Raw genomic sequence first — 22,249 nt, forward strand, 5'->3', positions numbered from 1 at the left:
CTGTTGTGAAGAAGTTTAAAGCCGGATTTGGATACAAAAGATTTCCCAGCTTTAAACATCCCAGGAGCACTGTGCAATCGATAATATTGAATGGAAGGAGTATCATACCACTGCAAATCTACCAAGACCTGGCGTCCTCTAAACTTTCAGCTCATACAAGGAAAGACTGATCAGAGATGCAGCCAAGAGGCCCTGATCACTCGGATGACTGCAGACATCTACAGCTGAGGTGGAGACTCTGTCCATAGGCACAATCAGTCGTATATTGCACAATCTGGCCTTTATGGAAGTGACAAGAGAAGCCATTTCTTAAGATATCCATAAAAGTGTCATTTAAAGTTTGCCACAAGCCACCTGGGAGACACACCAAACATGTGCAAGAAGTTGCTCTGGTCAGATGAAACCAAAATTGAACTTTTTGGCAACAATGCAAAACATTATGTTTGGCGTAAAAGCAACACAGCTGACACACCATCCCCACTGTCAAACATGGTGTGGCAGCATCATGGTTTTGGGCCTGCTTTTCTTCAGCAGGGACAGGAAGAGGTTAAAATTGTAGGAGATGATGGAGCCAATACAGGCCATTCTGGAAAACCTGATGGAGTCTGCAAAGACCTGAGACTGGAGACGGAGATTTGTCTTCCAACAAGACAATGATTTCCAAACATAAAGCAAACTCTACAATGGATGGTTCAAAATACATATCCAGTGTTAGAATGGCCAAGTCAAAGCCAGAGCTGAATCCATCGAGAATCTGTGGAAGAACTGAAACTGCTGTTTCACAAATGCTCTCCATCCAACCTCACTGAGCTCGAGCTGTTTTTGCAAGGAGGAATGGGGAAAAAATTCAGTCTCTCGATGAGCAAAACTGATAAGAACATACCCCCGCGACTTACAGCTGTATCGCAGCAAAAGGTGGCGCTACAAGTATTAACTTAAGGGCTGAATAATTTGCACGCCCAATTTTTCAGTTTTTGATTTGTTAAAAAGTTTGAATATCCAATAAATGTTGTTCCACTTCATGATTGTGTCCCACTTGTTGTTGATTCTTCACAAAAAAATACAGTTTTATATCTTTATGTTTGAAGCCTGAAATGTGGCAAAAGGTCGCAAAGTTCAAGGGGGCCGAATATTTCGCAAGGTACTGTATTTTTAAAACCTGCATATTTAGCTAAAAGAAATCCAGGTTAGCAGGCAATATTAACCAGGTGAAATTGTGTCACTTCTCTTGCGTTCATTGCACGCAGAGTCAGTGTATATGCGATAATAATAAACATTTTGTTTTCAAGATGATAGTTTCCGGATTCGACCATATTAATGACCAAAGGCTCGTATTTCTGTGTGTTTTATGTTATAATTAAGTCTATAATTTGATATAGCATTCTGACTGAGTGATGGTAGACAGCAGCAGACTCGAAAGCATTCATTCAAACAGCACTTTCGTGCGTTTTGCCAGCAGCTCTTCACTGTGCTTCAAGCATTAAGTTGTTTATGACTTCAAGCCTATCAACTCCCGAGATTAGGCTGGTGTAACCATGTGAAATGGCTAGCTAGTTAGCGGGTGAGCGCTAATAGCGTTTCAAACGTCACTCGCTCTGAGACTTGGAGTGGTTGTTCCCCTTGCTCTGCAAGGGCCGCGGCTTGGGTATGGGTAACGCTGCTTCGAGGGTGGCTGTTGTCGATGTGTTCCTTGTTCGAGCGAGGAGAGGGACGGAAGCTATACTGTTACACTGGCAAAACTAAAGTGCCTATAAGAACATCCAATAGTCAAAGGTATATGGAATACAAATGGAAGAGAGAAATAGTCCTATAAATACTATATTAACTACAACCTAAAATCTCTTAACTTGGAATATTGAAGTCTCATGTTAAAAGGAACCACCAGCTTTCATATGTTCTCATGTTCTGAGCAAGGACTGAAACGTTAGCTTTCTTACATAGCACATATTGCACTTTTACTTTCTCCATCACTTTGTTCTTGCATTATTTAAACCAAATTGAACATGTTTCATTATTTACTTGAGGCTAAATTGATTTTTATTGATGTATTATATTAAGTTAAAACAAGTGTTCATTCAGTATTGTTGTAATTGTCATTATTACAAATAAATCAAATTAAAAAATCGTCAGATTAATCGGTATCTGCTTTTTTTGGTCCTCCAATAATCGGTATTGGCGTTGAAAAATCATAAAATCGGTCGACCTCTAGTCTACAGTGCTGTCAGGTGGACATCAGTAGCAACACGCAGGCTCAAACCCTGGTCTTATTCAGAAGACCATTTAAAGAACACTGCCATGTTATATATCCTCGCTTCTAACATGAATGAGAACACATACAAGCTCCGATCTCAATCTTGTTTTATGCTAATAGTCCCTTTCATTACTCAGCCCCTGATCTTGAATTCCCTCCGGCCAACCTAAAACACCAGGACCTGGTGTCTGGAGAGTTCAAAGGTTAATTAGATGAACAGGTTGTTGAGACATGTAGCTGTTTCTAGTTGTCACCCCATGTCACTAGTTTGCATTGCCTTATGTAAGGAAGCCTGTTGTTTTACACCACACACAAGCCTGCACACCAGTTTGGGTGTCTCCCCCACCTACCCTGTGTGGGTGTGTCTCCCCCACCTACCCTGTGTGGGTGTGTCTCCCCCACCTACCCTGTGTGGGTGTGTCTCCCCCACCTACCCTGTGTGGGTGTGTCTCCCCCACCTACCCTGTGTGGGTGTGTCTCCCCCACCTACCCTGTGTGGGTGTGAGCGCGCCGTCGGCCAGCGTGTAGTTGAGTGTGCGTATCAGCAGCGTCATGTCTTCGTGACGGGAGCAGTGGGACGCTCTCTGGCGTCCGCTGGCGTAGACATCGTGGTGTAGCCGCTTGACCCGCTCCACCACCGACTGGGCCACGGCCTCTAGGCTTCCCTGTTGGGCTAGTTCTGCTGCTACCATCGCTACCATCTCCTAGAGGAGGGGGAGGACAGAGGGGAAAACGATGCAACGTTTCATCTCATGGGGAAATCAACTGAAATCAGTAGGGAGAGAGAGGGAAGGAGGGAGGGAGGAGAAGGAGGAGAGGTAGAGATGGGTAGATGATGTTGGAGTTGGGAAGGAGAGTAAGAGGTGGTGGTGAACTAGGACGATTGGGAAAGACCAGCATCGTCCTCCTTGGAACAAGGTCTTTATCAAAGAAGCTTGTTGTGAATGTAATTGGATAAGAGGTTAATTGGTTAAGTGAATGCACCCACCTGATTGGCCTGTTCAGGTCCGTGGGCGGACTCCAGGGCTTTGATGAGCCCCTCTGACATCAGCAACAGGAATCCCGTCACGCCCTCTAACGATTGGCTGGCCTGGATCTCCGGCTCTGCTATGATCGGCTTGTTCTTGGCGGCTGATGGTCGTGGGCGGGGCATGGAGGAAAATGAAGAGACGGACAGATCGAAGGAGAGTGAGAGCGAGTGAAAGAGAAGAGAAGGAAAGAAAGGAGAAAAGAGAGGGATGAGATAGAGGTAATCGATAAGAGGAAGTGAGCAAAACGTTGTTTCCAACCTACAATACAATCTAAAGTGGATCCTACAGCTATTGTATGCAGTAAACATGTGCCTATGAGTTATAGTGTTCGCACTGAGGCGGTGTGCCTAGTAGGAAGTCCACTGTGTGCAGCTCACGCACTAACATACAGAACATGAGCAACTAAGCAATGAAAACATCAAGCATCCCAGAAAAGTGCTAAAAATAGCCCACATGAAACAAGGTTCCTGAAATCAATCATTTGCTAGCAACAGGTGACCTTCATATTCGGACAATTTCGGAATCTCACTTAGATAATACCTTTGATGCTATAGTGGCAGCAACACATGGTTATAACATCTACAGAAAATACAGAAATGCCAAAGGTGGAGGTGTGGCTGTTTATAATCAGAACCAGATTCCTGTAAAACTTTGAGAGGATCTCATGTTAAATACTGTAATAATAATGGCTACAGGTTCATCTGCCTCACCTAAAGCCCATTATGGTGGGAAGCTGCTATAGACCACTAAGTGCTAACAGTCCGTTTCTGGATAACGTTTTGAAATGCTTGTTAATGTTTGAGATAAACAGAGAGTATATTCTGACAGGCTTTGATCACACTGCTCACTCAAGAGAAAGCTTCACACTAACTAGCGCCTGCAACCATGTTCAGGTTATCAGTCAACCTACCAGGGTAGTTACAAACAGCACAGGAATTCAATCACCAACATGTACTGACCACATCTTTACTAATGCTGCAGAAATGTGCTTTAAGGCAGCATCCAGATCCATCGGATGTAGTGATCACAATAGTAGCCATATCAAGGAAAACCAAAGTTCCAAAGGCTGGACCTAATATAGTATATAAGAGGTCCTACAATAAGATTTGCAGCGATTCCAATGTTGATGATGTAAAGAATATTTGTTGGTCTGTGGTGTGTAATGAGGAGCAACCAGACACGGCACTTGACACATTTAGGAAATTACTTATTCCAGTTGCTAATAATCAGCACCCATTAAGAAAATGACTGTATAAACTGTTAAAACCCTGTGGACTGATGAGGAATTGAAAAATGGATGGTTGAGTTGGATGAGGCAAAAGGAATGGCAAATAAGTCTGGCTGCACAACCGATTGGCAAACGTACTGCAAATTGAGAAATCATGTGACTAAACTGAATACAAATAACTATACTATGAAACAAAGATAATTATATAAAGAACGATAGTAAAAAGCTTTGGAGCACCTTAAGTGACATTTTGGGCAAAAATTGAATCAAAACCCACTGATATTGCCACTGATATAGATTTTTTTTCAATGGCAAGATTAGCAAACTTAGGCATGATTTGCCATTAACAAATGCTGACATTACACATCCAAGTATAACAACTGATCAAATTATGAAAAATAAGATTTGTCATTTTGAATTCCGTAAAGTGAGTGTGGAAGAGGTGAAAAATGATTGTTGTCTATCAACGATGACAAGACACCGGGGTCTGACAACTTGGATGGAAAATGACTGAGGATAATAGTGGATGATATTGCCACTGCTATTTGCAATATCTTCAATTTAAGCCTACTAGAGAGTGTGTGCCCTCGGGCCTGGAGGGAAGGTAACGTCATTACGCTACCCAAGAATAGTAAAGCCCCCTTTACTGGTTCAAATAGCCCACCAATCAGCCTGTTATCAACCCTTAGTAAACTTCTGGAAAAAATTGTGTTTGACCAGATACAATGCTATTTTACTGTAAACAAATTGACAGACTTTCAGCATGCTTACAGGGGGAAACATTCAACAAGCACAGCACTTAAACAAATGACTGATGAATGGCTGAGAGAAATGGATAAAAATATTGTGGTAGCAGTTTTGTTAGACTTGTGGCTTTGACAGTATCGATCATATTCTGCTGATGGAAAAACATATCTGTTATGGCTTCATACCCCCTGTCTACCTGTCTAACAGATCACAGAGGTGTTCTTTAATGGAAGCCTCTCCAACACCATCCAGGTAGAATCAGGGATTCAGCTGTCTGAATGACTCAACACTATTGACGTCAGCTACTACAGAGAGTGAAATCACTGCAACACTTAAAGAGCTGTGGTTTGTTTCAGAATGGGTGGCAAGGAATAAGTCAGCCCTAATATTTTAAAAACTAAAAGCATTGTATGTGGGAAAAATTATTCACTAAAACAATAAACCTCAACTAAATCATGTAATAAATTATGTGGAAAGTTGAGGTGACTAAACTGTCATGGTCAAAACATGTTGATACAACAGTAGCTAAGATGGGGAGAAGTCTGTCCATAATAAAGTGATGCTCTGCCTTCTTAACAGCACTATCAACAAGGGCAGGTCCTACAGACTCTAGTTTTGTCGCACCTGGACTACTGTTTCAGTAGTGTTGTCAGGTCCTACAGACTCTAGTTTTGTCGCACCTGGACTACTGTTCAGTTTTGTCACACCTGGACTACTGTTCAGTAGTGTTGTCAGGTCCTACAGACTCTAGTTTTGTCGCACCTGGACTACTGTTCAGTTTTGTCGCACCCTGGACTACTGTTCAGTAGTGTTGTCAGGTCCTACAGACTCTAGTTTTGTCGCACCTGGACTACTGTTCAGTAGTGTTGTCAGGTCTACAGACTCTAGTTTTGTCGCACCTGGACTACTGTTCAGTAGTGTTGTCAGGTCCTACAGACTCTAGTTTTGTCACACCTGGACTACTGTTCAGTAGTGTTGTCAGGTCCTACAGACTCTAGTTTTGTCACACCTGGACTACTGTTCAGTAGTGTTGTCAGGTGCCACAAAGAGGGACCTGGGAAAATGACAATTGTCTCAGAACAGGGCAGCACGGCTGTCCCTTAAAAGTACACGGAGAGCTAACATTAATGATATGCATGTCAATCTCTCATGGAGAGTGGAGGAGAGTCTGACTTCATCACTACTTGTTTTTGTAAGAAGTGTTGACGTGCTGAACGTACCGAGGTGTCTGTATAAACTACTAGCACAGAGCTCAGACACCCAGCATACCCCAGCATACCCCACAAGACAAGTCACCAGAGGTCTCTTCACATTCCTCATAACAGACTATGGGAGGCACAGAGTACTACATAGAGTCATGAGTACATAGAACTCTATTCCACATCAGGTTACTGATGCAAGCAGTAAAACAGATAAAAATACACCTTATGGAAACAGCTGGGACTGTGAAGAGACACACACAGACACACATACACATGATAAGACACACTCTACACACACGTACACAGGATGTTGTACTGTAGAGATGTGATAGTAGAGTAGTGGTCTGAGGGAACACACTAAATGTGCTGTGAAAAGTGTTATGAAACGTATGTCATGTAATATTTTAAACTATATACAGTGGTGAGAACAAGTATTTGAAACACTGCCGATTTTGCAGGTTTTCCTACTTACAAAGCATGTAGAGGTCTGTAATTTTATCATAGGTACACTTCAACTGTGAGAGACGGAATCTAAAACAAAAATCCAGAAAATTACATTGTATGATTTTTAAGTAAGTAATTTGGTACAGAAACCTTTGTTTGCAATTACAGGGATCATACGTTTCCTGTAGTTCTTGACCAGGTTTGCACACACACTGCAGCAGGGATTTTGGCCCACTCCTCCATACAGACCTTCCCCAGATCCTTCAGGTTTCGTGGCTGTTGCTGGGCAATACGGACTTTCAGCTTCCTCCAAAGATTTTCTATTGGGTTCAGGTATGGAGACTGCTAGGCCACTCCAGGACCTTGAGATGCTTCTTACGGAGCCACTCCTTAGTTGCCCTGGCTGTGTGTTTTCGAGTCGTTGTCATGCTGGAAGACCCAGCCACGACCCATCTTCAATGCTCTTACTGAGGGAAGGAGGTTGTTGGCCAAGATCTCGCGATATATGGCCCCATCCATCTTCCCCTCAATACAGTCGTCCTGTCCCCTTTGCAAAAAATCATCCCCAAAGAATGATGTTTCCACCTCCATGCTTCACGGTTGGGATGGTGTTCTTGGGGTTGTACTCATCCTTCTTCTTCCTCCAAACACAGCGAGTGGAGTTTAGACGACAAAGCTCTATTTTTGTCTCATCAGACCACATGACCTTCTCCCATTCCTCCTCTGGATCATCCAGATGGTCATTGGCAAACTTCAGACGGGCATGGACATGCGCTGACTTGAGCAGGGGGACCTTGCGTGCGCAGCAGGATTTTAATCCATGACGGCGTAGTGTGTTACTAATGGTTTTGTTTGAGACTGTGGTCCCAGCTCTCTTCAGGTCATTGACCAGGTCCTGCCGTGTGGTTCTGGGATGATCCCTCACCTTCCTCATGATCATTGATGCCCCACGAGGTGAGATCTTGCATGGAGCCCGAGACAGAGGGTGATTGGTGATTGACTGTCATCTTGAACGTCTTCCATTTTCTAATAATTGCGCCAACAGTTGTTGCCTTCTCACCAGCTGCTTGCCTATTGTCCTGTAGCCCATCCCAGCCTTGTGCAGGTCTACAACGTTATCCCTGATGTCCTTACACAGGTCTCTGGTCTTGGCCATTGTGGAGAGGTTGTAGTCTGTTTGATTGAGTGTGTGGACAGGTGTCTTTTATACAGGTAACGAGTTCAAAACAGGTGCAGTTAATACAGGTAATGAGTGGAGAACAGGGGGGCTTCTTAAAGAAAAACTAACAGGTCTGTGAGAGCCGGAATTCTTACTGGTTGGTAGGTGATCAAATACTTATGTCATGCAATAAAATGCAAATGAATTACTTAAAAAATCATACAATGTGATTTTCTGGATTTTTGTTTTAGATTCCGTCTCTCACAGTTGAAGTGTACCTATGATAAAAATTACAGACCTCTACATGCTTTGTAAGTAGGAAAACCTGCTAAATCGGCAATGTATAAAATACTTGTTCTCCCCACTGTAACACACATATATATATATATATATATATATAACTGCCTTAATGTTGCTGGACCCCAGAAGAGTAGCTGCTGCCTTGGCAGGAACTGATGGGGATCCTTAATGAATACAAATACAAAGTGGAGCGTTTTTCCACTTGAAATGTCTTGTACTCAGTCTACCTACCGCTATGTAGCACTGAAGAAATCCAATTGGAAAACTCAATTAAGTGCATTTTTCTGTGGATAAGTTGAATCCTATTCAAAGATCCAGCCTTATATTCATCCGTTTGGCTCGGCTACAGAGGACAGCAGGAAATTGGACTTCTGAGCCTGTGTGTGTGTGGGTGTGTGTGTATAAATGGATGTACATGCGCTAGTGTGTGTGTGTGCACCCCTACCTCAACAGATCTATATCTGTGTAGTTATATTTAACCCTGTAGTCTCCAATCCTCCTGGTGCTGCTCTGACCAGCTATCAGAGCCGCCTGACGAAGACCAGACACATCAAGACCTGGGGGATGGAGGAGAGGATGATGGGTAAAGTGGGATGAGGTGGAGAAGAGGAGACAGGTGGAGAGGTGAAGGGGGAGTAGAGGATGCGACAGGGGGAAAGACAGGGTGGGAGGAGGGGATGAGGTGGAGAAGAGGAGACAGGAGGAGAGGTGAAGGGGAGTAGAGGATGCGACAGGGGGGAAGACAGGGTGGGAGGAGGGGATGAGGTGGAGAAGAGGAGACAGGAGGAGAGGTGAAGGGGAGTAGAGGATGCGACAGGGGGAAAGACAGGGTGGGAGGAGGGGATGATGTGGAGAAGAGGAGACAGGAGGAGAGGTGAAGGGGAGTAAAGGATGCGACAGGGGGAAAAGACAGGGTGGGAGGAGGGATGAGGTGGAGAGAGGAGACAGGAGGAGAGGTGAAGGGGAGTAAAGGATGCGACAGGGGGAAAGACAGGGTGGGAGGAGGGGATGAGGTGGAGAAGAGGAGACAGGAGGAGAGGTGAAGGGGAGTAGAGGATGCGACAGGGGGAAAGACAGGGTGGGAGGAGGGGATGAGGTGGAGAAGAGGAGACACGAGGAGAGGTGAAGGGAGTGAACGAGGAGGGAACAAGGAAACAGCAAGAAAGGGAAGAGGAGGGCAGACGTAAAGGACGAATGAAGGAGAGAAGGGAGAGATAGGTGGCCGTGATGAAAGTAAGAGAGGAAGGGGAGGAGAAGAGAGGGGAGGGGGAAGGAGAAGAGGTCACCTTCAACCAGGGTGTGCGTTTTCCAATGAATTGACCCCATTCCATTTTAAAGGCAGACTCAGCAGTATGAAGTAGGTGCACAAGTAACAGCCTAGTGGGTCAATTTCCACAACAACTAAGAGCGTTGAAGCGCAAGGCTCAACTTCTCCCGTAGCTACGCTGTAACAGCGTGAAGTGAACCCATGCACAGACTGTGTGTGTGTGTGTGTGAGACTCACCCAGCCCAGCCAGTCTCTGGAGCTCGTCCTCGTTCTCTGTGGTGTGAGGTCGTCCAATCTGGATCACCTGGTTCTGACCGTCGCTGGTTGACTTACACAGCAGGGCCGGTTGGTACCTGGACCACAACAAAATCATTAGGCCACAATACAAAGACAAACCAACCACAACCTGTTGGTAAGATATCCTTCTCTTCTTATAGGACTTACACAGCAGGGCCGTTGGTACCTGGACCACAACACAACCATTAGGCCACAATACAAACACAACCTGTTGTTAAGATATCCTTCTCCTCTTATAGGACTTACACAGCAGGGCCTGGTTGATACCTGGACCACAACACAACTACCCATATGACTGAAATCCATTAAGAGAGTTTGGTTGGTACCGGGACCAGAAACAGAACATAATCTAGTATTGTATAATAATAGCATTTCATTTTATTGATTGGTACATTCATCAATTAAAAGGCTGACCCAGACATCCTCATCACTCAGATCCCTGACTGAAACCAGTCTGAAACAGTCACTGTAATGGAGACCTCGCTGATTACTTCATTCATTAAATGGCTGGAATTCTCTCTCCTCACACACACACAAAAGTTCCAAAGTTGTAATGATGTGCAAATAGTTAACCCTAAATTGCTGCTGTAAGTCAATCTGGGTAAGAGTGTCCTGCTAAATTACATTTAAAAAAAGAAAATAATAATTAACTAATTAAATGGTTGTAATTGTCTATTAATTGGTCTTTCTGGTTTTAAGACCAGTTGATTACAATCAAATAACCTGTCCATAAATAAATCAAATAAATTGTTCATAAATAAATCAAATGACCTGTCCATAAATAAATCAAATAACCTGTCCATAAATAAACCTGTCCATAAATAAATCAAATGACCTGTCCATAAATAAATCAAATAAATTGTCCATAAATAAATCAAATGACCTGTCCATAAATAAATCAAATGACCTGTCCATAAATAAATCTGTCCATAAATAAACCTGTCCATAAATAAACCTGTCCATAAATAAATCAAATGACCTGTCCATAAATAAATCAAATGACCTGTCCATAAATAAATCAAATGACCTGTCCATAAATAAACCTGTCCATAATAAACCTGTCCATAAATAAATCAAATGACCTGTCCATAAATAAATTAAATTACCTGTCCCATAAATAAACCTGTCCATAAATAAATCAAATAACCTGTCCATAAATAAATCAAATAACCTGTCCATAAATAAATCAAATGACCTGTCCATAAATAAACCTGTCCATAAATAAATCAAATGACCTGTCCATAAATAAATCAAATGACCTGTCCATAAATAAATCAAATGACCTGTCCATAAATAAATCAAATGACCTGTCCATAAATAAATCAAATGACCTGTCCATAAATAAATCAAATGACCTGTCCATAAATAAATCAAATGACCTGTCCATAAATAAACCTGTCCATAAATAAATCAAATGACCTGTCCATAAATAAATCAAATGACCTGTCCATAAATAAACCTGTCCATAAATAAATCAAATAACCTGTCCATAAATAATCAAATGACCTGTCCATAAATAAATCAAATAACCTGTCCATAAATAACCTGTCCATAAATAAACCTGTCCATAAATAAACCTGTCCATAAATAAACCTGTCCATAAATAAACCTGTCCATAAATAAATCAAATGACCTGTCCATAAATAAATCAAATAACCTGTCCATAAATAAATCAAATAACCTGTCCATAAATAAACCTGTCCATAAATAAACCTGTCCATAAATAAATCAGATAACCTGTCCATAAATAAATCAAATAACCTGTCCATAAATAACCTGTCCATAAATAAACCTGTCCATAAATAAATCAAATAACCTGTCCATAAATAAATCAGATAACCTGTCCATAAATAAATAAAATAAACCTGTCCATAAATAAACCTGTCCATAAATAAACCTGTCCATAAATAAATCAGATAACCTGTCCATAAATAAATCAAATAACCTGTCCATAAATAAATCAAATGACCTGTCCATAAATAATAAATGACCTGTCCATAAATAAATCAAATAACCTGTCCATAAATAAATCAGATAACCTGTCCATAAATAAATCAGATAACCTGTCCATAAATAAATCAAATAACCTGTCCATAAATAAACCTGTCCATAAATAAATCAAATAACCTGTCCATAAATAAATCAGATAACCTGTCCATAAATAAATCAAATAACCTGTCCATAAATAAAAGGATAACCTGTCCATAAATAAATCAAATGACCTGTCCATAAATAATCAAATAACCTGTCCATAAATAAATCAGATAACCTGTCCATAAATAAATCAAATGACCTGTCCATAAATAAATCAAATAACCTGTCCATAAATAAATCAAATAACCTGTCCATAAATAAATCAAATGACCTGTCCATAAATAAATCAAATGACCTGTCCATAAATAAATCAAATGACCTGTCCATAAATAAACCTGTCCATAAATAAACCTGTCCATAAATAAACCTGTCCATAAATAAATCAAATGACCTGTCCAATAAATAAATCAAATGACCTGTCCATAAAAAAATCAAATGACCTGTCCATAAATAAACCTGTCCATAAATAAACCTGTCCATAAATAAATCAAATAACCTGTCCATAAATAAATCAAATAACCTGTCCATAAATAAATCAAATAACCTGTCCATAAATAAACCTGTCCATAAATAAACCTGTCCATATATAAATCAAATGACCTGTCCATAAATAAATCAAATAACCTGTCCATAAATAAATCAAATGACCTGTCCATAAATAAATCAAATAACCTGTCCATAAATAAATCAGATAACCTGTCCATAAATAAATCAAATGACCTGTCCATAAATAAATCAAATAACCTGTCCATAAATAAATCAAAATGACCTGTCCATAAATAAATCAAATAACCTGTCCATAAATAAATCAAATGACCTGTCCATAAATAAATCAAATGACCTGTCCATAAATAAACCTGTCCATAAATAAACCTGTCCATAAATAAACCTGTCCATAAATAAATCAAATGACCTGTCCATAAATAAATCAAATGACCTGTCCATAAAAAAATCAAATGACCTGTCCATAAATAAACCTGTCCATAAATAAACCTGTCCATAAATAAACCTGTCCATAAATAAATCAAATAACCTGTCCATAAATAAATCAAATGACCTGTCCATAAATAAATCAAATAACCTGTCCATAAATAAACCTGTCCATAAATATACCTGTCCATAAATAAATCAAATGACCTGTCCATATATAAATAAAATGACCTGTCCATAAATAAACCTGTCCATAAATAAACCTGTCCATATATAAATCAAATGACCTGTCCATAAATACATCAAATGACCTGTCCATAAATAAATCAAATAACCTGTCCATAAATAAATCAAATAACCTGTCCATAAATAAATCAAATGACCTGTCCATAAATAAACCTGTCCATAAATAAACCTGTCCATAAATAAACCTGTCCATAAATAAATCAAATGACCTGTCCATAAATAAATCAAATGACCTGTCCATAAAAAAAATCAAATGACCTGTCCATAAATAAATCAAATAACCTGTCCATAAATAAATCAAATAACCTGTCCATAAATAAACCTGTCCATAAATATACCTGTCCATAAATAAACCTGTCCATATATAAATCAAATGACCTGTCCATAAATAAATCAAATAACCTGTCCATAAATAAATCAAATAACCTGTCCATAAATAAATCAAATGACCTGTCCATATATAAATCAAATGACCTGTCCATAAATAAATCAAATAACCTGTCCATAAATAAATCAAATAACCTGTCCATAAATAAACCTGTCCATAAATAAACCTGTCCATAAATAAATCAAATAACCTGTCCATAAATAAATCAAATGACCTGTCCATAAATAAACCTGTCCATAAATAAATCAAATAACCTGTCCATAAATAAATCAAATGACCTGTCCATAAATAAATCAAATGACCTGTCCATAAATAAACCTGTCCATAAATAAATCAAATAACCTGTCCATAAATAAATCAAATGACCTGTCCATAAATAAACCTGTCCATAAATAAATCAAATAACCTGTCCATAAATAAATCAAATGACCTGTCCATAAATAAATCAAATGACCTGTCCATAAATAAATCAAATGACCTGTCCATAAATAAATCAAATGACCTGTCCATAAATAAACCTGTCCATAAATAAATCAAATGACCTGTCCATAAATAAACCTGTCCATAAATAAATCAAATGACCTGTCCATAAATAAATCAAATGACCTGTCCATAAATAAATCAAATGACCTGTCCATAAATAAACCTGTCCATAAATAAATCAAATGACCTGTCCATGCTGGTGGGTAATAGCTTGGTTAGCATAATTGTAGAGGAGACATTGTTTACGTCTTGTGTTCCTGACCGTGACATTGCAGCAACTTCCACACCCCTTCACATCTCAGCAGAAATAAAACATAACAAGCCCATAGGAGACACACACACACACACACACACACACACACACACACACAGAGTATGGAATGAGTCAGGTGACTCCACAGCTGGAAACACTTTTCTCCCTTAAAGGTTCCGTTTAATTTCCAAGGTCACCTCTCCACTTTGACCCTGACCTGTACATAGCTGGTGAGGTAGACTGAACAGTCTCCTTTTCCTCCTCTCCACCACTTCCCCCCCCCCCCCCCCCCCCCCCCGCAATGAACAACCTTTCGTTTTTTCTCCCCCTATAAAATAAATCATTTTCTGCCCTTATTCCGACACTTGAAAACCCCAAGTGTCTTTTCCCCTTCATTCCTCCCCCTTCTTTCTTAGTCTTTTATTTGGCCCCCAAATCCCCATTTGAGACGGGCAGAGAGGCGGCTAACCATGGAGGGGGAAAAAGGATCCCAAATGGCCAGTCTGGAATAGTTGACACCAAATCGTAGCTTTAAAGATCCTATGGATCTTTATCCTATTATCCTATTATTTATATTATTATCCTACTATCCTATTATTTATATTATTATCCTACTATCCTATTATTTATATTATTATCCTACTATCCTATTATGGAGGACTTAAATCACCAGTGGAGTTTATTTTCTATGAACCAATGACTGACACACACACGTCTGGATGGAATAGTCAGACAGATGGTTTAAGGCCTATTGGACCAATGAGAAATGATTATGAAAATGGGTCTGGTTGTTATATCAACCCACGGTGAAATCCCCAGGGAATGTGTGTGTTCATTTCAGAAATCTCTTTCTGGCTTTCGGCTAGAATTCTAATTTCCTACCAGAGTGGTCTGGCTTTTAGATTTTTCTCAAATAATATGTTTAAATGTTTTTCCTCTCTCTGCCTTCGGGGGGTCACACAGACAGATGTTGACGAAGAAACGAGTTACAGGCCAGAAAGGATGGAACAAGGCCTGTTGACGTTCTGAATATCATTTCTAACAGGCGTTTTGATTCAGAGAAGTAAAGGCATTGTAACGCGTGTATGTAAAAGATCAGTGAGGACATAAAAAGCCCTAAGAGGTGTAATTGTGTTTGTATGTTTACATGGCTGTGGTCGTGTTAGTGCAAGGCTGTGCTCCTGCATGTGAGCTTCCTCTGTGTGTGTGTGTGTGTGTGTGTGTGTGTGTGGAACAACAGTACGTACCCACGTTGGCGATGTAGAGCTTGTTGTTGTGTATCAGAGCCACAACAGCGGTAGCTCCACCAGACACTTCCTGCTCCAGGTCCTTCAGCCTCTCAGAAAGCTTCTGACTCTGGGGGGAGAGCTGGTGGAACGATACTCCCTGGTGGAGGGGGGAGGGAGATGTAGGGGAGGGAGGGAGAGGTGGGGAGGGAGGGAGAGGTGGGGAGGGAGGGAGGGAGGGAGGGAGGGAGGGAGGGAGGGAGGGAGGGAGGGAGGGAGGGAGGGAGGGAGGGAGGGAGGGGTGGGGAGGGAGGGAGGGAGGGAGGGAGGGAGGGAGAGGTGGGGAGGGAGGGAGGGAGAGGTGGGGAGGGAGGGAGGGAGAGGTGGGGAGGGAGGGAGGGAGGGAGGGAGAGAGGGAGAGAGGGAGAGAGGGAGGGAGGGTGGGAGGGAGGGAGGGAGGGAGGGAGGGAGGGAGGGAGGGAGGGAGGGAGGGAGGGAGGGAGGGAGGGAGGGAGGGAGGGAGGGAGGGAGGGAGGGAGAGAGGGAGGGAGGGAGGGAAAAAAAGAAGATGATGGTAATAGGAGAGAGGAGATTAAGAGATTTAAGAATGTTAGTTAAGGTCGATTAAATGGCTAATGAGACTATATTGATTCCCAATGACTACATTCTAATGTGAATTAAAACTGTGGTTGCCATGGAAATCTAAGTAGGGAAATTTAACACGCTATGAGTGACAGAGTGCCATGCTTACCTCAGGTAGTTGGGATATAATAGTAGCCTTCTCTGCAAGAGCGTCACCGATTGTCTCAAAGTAACTCTTCTCTACAACGTCGAAGGCCTTAGGATAAAACAACAGAATCAATGGTATAAACATTCAAATAGCATTTCTTATGATATGATGCTTCTGCGAATGCGTTCTACCTAGAGCAGACAGGATTGCAGGCAGACACGCTGATTCAAAGACATAACAGTCGATATCTCTCTCACACACACACCTGTGAGAGAATTCTGCGGACATCAGAGTCAGTGTGTGTAGACTTGAGCTGTCCCAGAAGCAGTTCTGCTGTCAGACACTGAGAGACGAAGCTGGACACTCTGCTCCCATCAAACCCATTAAACACTCCATACAGGAAACAGCCTTCCTCACCTCTGATTGGACAGAAAGAAACAACTTTGTCTGAGTGGTCAAAACAAGAACTCCTCTTATGTTTGATTGGTCTGTTGCGAGACACTGGTCAAGTTTGTTTTGCATGGCCCGGATCCCCCTTGTGGGTAGAGTTGGATTATTTTAGACCATTCCATAGGTACTAAGGAGAACTCTCCACCCACGGGGGCACCGGGCCATGCAACAACAAACTCACCCATTGAGACACAAAGCTAGACACTGCTCCCATCGAACCCTGTACAGGAAACAGCCATCCTCACCTCTGATTGGACAGAAGACAACTTGTTATGTCTGATTGGTCAATATTCCTAGAACTCTGCACAGATCACCAGCCTTGGTAAGTGTGAGTATGGAAGCTACATACGGTTGTGGGTAATACAGCAGGGCTCTCTCTTCTTTGGCCCACGACCCCACCATGTAAAACGTGATGTAATCAACAACGGCCAATGTTGACTTTTTTTAATTGGGGCTATGCCAGTCTATTACAAATCACACTGACAGTACTTTTGACAGTATATCAATATGAAGGAAGAATGGTTTGAACTAAGGCTGGGACAAAACCAGTATTGCGAAAATGTAAAAAACAAAGCAGTATTAACTCTGGTTCTTTAAAAACCTTCTGTATGTAAAATATTGCGGGCAATAGTTTGGAAAATAAATGCATGTGACTCTGGATGACAAAATAATGTTTGTTTCCAACATAAGGGCTGTTTTCCTAAAGAAGTTAAATCCGCTTCATGTTTTATTGACTTGCCATGATACTAAAGCCCGGCCCTAGTTTGAGGTGACTGAAATGCATCAGAAAGGTATTGGGAAGTTCAGAAGCTCATCAAGCAATACTTTTGAATGATCTTCTGTGTAGAAAGATTTTATTTTTTATTTCACCAGGTAGGCTAGTTGAGAACAAGTTCTCATTTACAACTGTGACCTGGCCAAGATAAAGCAAAGCAGTGCGACTCAAACAATAACACAGAGTTACACATGGAATAAACAAGCGTTCAGTCAATAACACAATAGGAAAAAAAGGAAGTCTATATAGAGGGTGTGCAAATGGCATGAGGTGGTAAGGAAATAAATAGGCCATAGTAGCGATGTAATTACAATTTAGTAAATAAACACTGCAGTGATAGTTGAGCAGATGGTGATGTGCGAGGAGAAATGAATACTGGTGTGCAAAAGAGCAGAAAAGTAAATAAAAACAATATGGGGATGAGGTAGGTAGATTGGATGGGCTATTTACAGATGGGCTATGTACAGATGCAGCGATCGGTTAGCTGCTCAGATAGCTGATGTTTAAAGTTAGTGTGGGAAATTAGTCTCCAGCTTCAGCGATTTTTGCAATTCGTTCCAGTCATTGGCAGCAGAGAACTGGTAGGAAAGGCGCCCAAAGGAGGTGTTGGCTTTGGGGATGACCAGTGAGATATACCTGCTGGAGCACGTGCTATGGGTGGGTGTAGGCCTAGTTCCACCCCCCCGAGTCTGATGTAGTGTGTGGTCTTGTCCAATCTGTTCTACTGAGGCTTGTAGAGGGAAACAGCAGACACATACGTGTTTCTGAGCATCTCATCTTTCAGTAATGGGGTCATAAAGCGTTCAAAAGATAGAGATACAATTGTAGGAAGAAAATAAAAACCACTCTGTTTATTACAATTCAAGGGCTTTATTGGCATGGGAAACATATGTTTACATTGCCAAAGCAAGTGAAATAGATAATAAACAATACAAAATTACATGCCCTGTAAAAATAAAATAAACTCAAATTCACTAAACTTACAAAAAATAAATATATATATATATATATATATATATATATATATATATATATATATATATATACATACACACACTGCTCAAAAAAATAAAGGGAACACTTAAACACAATGTAACTCCAAGTCAATCACACTTCTGTGAAATCAAATTGTCCACTGATTGACAAATTTCACATGCTGTTGTGCAAATGGAATAGACAACAGGTGGAAATTATAGGCAATTAGCAAGACACCCCCAATAAAGGAGTGGTTCTGCAGGTGGTGACCACAGACCACTTCTCAGTTCCTATGCTTCCTGGCTGATGTTTTGGTCACTTTTGAATGCTGGCGGTGCTTTCACTCTAGTGGTGCAATGAGACGGAGTCTACAACCCACACAAGTGGCTCAGGTAGTGCAGCTCATCCAGGATGGCACATCAATGAGAGCTATGGCAAGAAGGTTTGCTGTGTCTGTCAGCGTACTGTCCAGAGCATGGAGGTGCTACCAGGAGACAGGCCAGTACATCAGGAGACGTGGAGGAGGCCGTAGGAGGGCAACAACCCAGCAGCAGGACCGCTACCTCCGCCTTTGTGCAAGGTGGAGCAGGAGGAGCACTGCCAGAGCCCTGCAAAATGACCTCCAGCAGACCACAAATGTGCATGTGTCTGCTCAAACTGTCAGAAACAGACTCCATGAGGGTGGTATGAGGGCCTGACGTCCACAGGTGGGGGTTGTGCTTACAGCCCAACACCGTGCAGGACGTTTGGCATTTGCCAGAGAACACCAAGATTGGCAAATTTGCCAATGGCGCCCTGTGCTCTTCACAGATGAAAGCAGGTTCACACTGAGCACACGTAACAGAGTCTGGAGATGTTGTGGAGAACGTTCTGCTGCCTGCAACATCCTCCAGCATGACCGGTTTGGCGGTGGGTCAGTCATGGTGTGGGGTGGCATTTCTTTGGGGGGCCGCACAGCCCTCCATGTGCTCGCCAGAGGTAGCCTGACTGCCATTAGGTACCGAGATGAGCTCCTCAGACCCCTTGTGAGACCATATGCTGGTGCGGTTGGCCCTGGGTTCCTCCTAATGCAAGACAATGCTAGACCTCATGTGGCTGGAGTGTGTCAGCAGTTCCTGCAAGAGGAAGGCATTGATGCTATGGACTGGCCTGCCCGTTCCCCAGACCTGAATCCAATTGAGCACATCTGGGACATCATGTCTCGCTCCATCCACCAACGCCACTTTGCACCACAGACTGTCCAGGAGTTGGCGGATGCTTTAGTCCAGGTCTGGGAGGAGATCCCTCAGGAGACCATCCGCCACCTCATCAGGAGCATGCCCAGGTGTTGTAGGGAGGTCAAAATCCAGACCTCAATGGGTTGATAAATTTGATTTCCATTGATAATTTGTGTGATTTTGTTGTCAGCACATTCAACTATGTAAAGAAAAAAGTATTTAATAAGAATATTTCATTCATTCAGATCTAGGATGTTATTTTAGTGTTCCCTTTACTTTTTTGAGCAGTATATATATATATATATATATATATAAAGGTTGTATTTTCAATTGTTTGTTCTTCACTGGTTGCCCTTTTCTCGTGGCAACAGGTCACACATTTTGCTGCTGTGATGGCACACTGTGGAATCTCACCCAATAGATATGGGCGTTTATCAAACTTGGATTTAATCTCTAATTCTTTGAGGGTCTGTGTAATCTGACAACCGCATCTAGTGGCTAACAGAGGTTACTGACGTAAACCCGGTTCTATGAGCCAAGCAATTGAGGGGTGTTCTCTAACAACCCCATTTCCAAAACCAGTCAGCACCCCTTGTTTGGGAAATGCTGGTATACAGGGACATATCAATGGCTCCAGTAGCATTTTCAGACTGCCAAACCAAACTATGCTGCCTTGAATATGTTTTTTGTTATATGGTTCTTTCCAGCATGGTTCCCGTACCTATAGTGGATATGTAACCAGGCCAGGGCAGATGTGTTTGGCCTTAAAGTGTGAATCAGGCACAGGTGTCTTAGTTACCTGAACCTGAAGTGTCCGTCCTCGTTGGGGTGGCTCTGGGTGTCCTTTCCATCGGGTCCGTAGGTACAGTTGGGGGCTGTTCCCACCCCGCACATCTGACACAGGGGCAGGTCATCTGTCCAGCTCTGATGCTACCAGGGTGGAGTTTGAAGAATGACATTAGCTATTGTGTTAGTCATGGCGATCGTACTTATGTAGCCTAATTCTATGGTTTTAGTGTTCAGAGTTTTCTGACAACCATTGAAATTGTCCTGCTTATTTGTCTCCTCAGACTTCTGCTTCCGTTAGGCTTTGACGACCGTAGAAACTACAATATTCACATAGAAACTTAGGCTCAAAGTGTAATATTAAGTTAAGTGTTTTCAGAAAATATCCCGTTCTTCACTACCATTGGCTAGCTACTGTAGATAGAACCAATTATTTGGATAAAACTCAACTGACCCGTGGCTAAGAAAATCTACCCTTAAATAGTAACTAGATAAATACATATAAATTGCCAAGTGAAGAACACAAACTTAGTTAGCTAGCTGACTAAGCTAGCAATGTTTTTAGCCACGCTAGGCTAGCGGCGGATGTTGCTGTTTGCGGCACAGGGCCCGTGAAGAAGTTGTTTCAATTGTCTTTTGGAGAGCTAGATTACTTTATTCAAACAACAAAATGTGACTGGAGTTTTTTTTTAACAATAAACACGTCTACAAAAGGGAGAAATCGTTTTTGTCTTACGCTTTGCATCATTTGCCGACGCTGAGACGCCATCTTTGATGGAACTCTGTGGACAACTTTGATGCATTCATGGGCGTCAACCTTGCGCAACGATTGCGCATTGGCACACGTTGATCTTCACGTCTCGTTGATTTTCACGTCAAAATGTGCTTGAAAAGCAGCAAAGGGAGATATCTGAACTTCAATCAATCAAGTTTCGCCTTCATACCTGAGCTTCTTCTCATTACTCTTTCTTCTCGTGACTCTTGAGTAATCCAAACGGAGAGCGACCATTCAAATATACGTTATCAACTAAAGACTGTTTGCTACAGTAAAACAAGTTTGCTTCTAATTTCCTTTATTATAGCGCCATCATGTTGACATGTGTTGTATAACACATCGAGAGCCGAGAAAGAGGATGGAACATTTATTAGTTAGAGTCATATGTGCTTGCTGAACAACTTTAGAAATTCGACATATTATTATTTTCTTTTTGGCACATGTAGCGACAAAACTGTAAAAGCTACCAATACCAAAACAACTTTGAAATGTGCAGGCTCACTGTCCTCAGTGTTTGGTGAAAATGTCAGCTGTTTAATCGTGATACATTTTCAATACTATTAGTACAAAACTCACAGTTGTAATACTTCCTGCCTTATGTTCAGAACCTTTCATTGTGCATTCATTGGCTTCATCTTTCACTATCTAAGTCATTCATGCAAAATCAACGTTCGTTATGAAATATTTGCTTTAATCACAAATACAATATATACTATTCAGCAGACAGTCATGCGTGCATCCCAGGACTCAAACCCACTATCCTGGTGCTAGAAGTACCATGCTTTACCAACGGAGCTACAAAGGATAAGGACAACCTCCACTATTATTGGCACCCTTGATAAAGATTAGCAAAAAAATACATAAAAATACAAATACCCAGATATATTTGAAGTGCAAAAACATTTGAAAATTATATTATTTTATTCTAAAACAATATACTAGAACATATATACTTGGCCCAATAGGCAATCAGCAAGCAGTTCTCTTGCCTTCAG

At 41.5% G+C, this 22,249-nt stretch overlaps 1 protein-coding gene across 1 annotated transcript in view; it reads right to left on the reverse strand.

The window, feature by feature from the left end:
- The window catches only part of LOC110494935 (TGF-beta-activated kinase 1 and MAP3K7-binding protein 1), a 29,293-nt gene extending 7,787 nt beyond the window's left edge, over positions 1-21,506 (reverse strand). Inside the window, exons 1-10 of the mRNA XM_036949157.1 lie at positions 21,216-21,506; positions 20,493-20,623; positions 16,542-16,695; positions 16,298-16,384; positions 15,564-15,706; positions 9,867-9,982; positions 8,808-8,919; positions 8,594-8,595; positions 3,240-3,382; positions 2,742-2,955 (exon numbers count right to left, since the gene is read on the reverse strand). Coding sequence (XP_036805052.1) covers positions 2,742-2,955; positions 3,240-3,382; positions 8,594-8,595; positions 8,808-8,919; positions 9,867-9,982; positions 15,564-15,706; positions 16,298-16,384; positions 16,542-16,695; positions 20,493-20,623; positions 21,216-21,248 — 1,135 coding nt within the window. The 5' untranslated portion in view covers positions 21,249-21,506. The remainder of the gene's footprint in view (positions 1-2,741; positions 2,956-3,239; positions 3,383-8,593; positions 8,596-8,807; positions 8,920-9,866; positions 9,983-15,563; positions 15,707-16,297; positions 16,385-16,541; positions 16,696-20,492; positions 20,624-21,215) is intronic.
- Between the last annotated feature and the right edge of the window lie 743 nt (positions 21,507-22,249).

Source organism: Oncorhynchus mykiss, chromosome 17, assembly GCF_013265735.2.
Source record: "Oncorhynchus mykiss isolate Arlee chromosome 17, USDA_OmykA_1.1, whole genome shotgun sequence".
Lineage (NCBI taxonomy): Eukaryota > Metazoa > Chordata > Actinopteri > Salmoniformes > Salmonidae > Oncorhynchus > Oncorhynchus mykiss.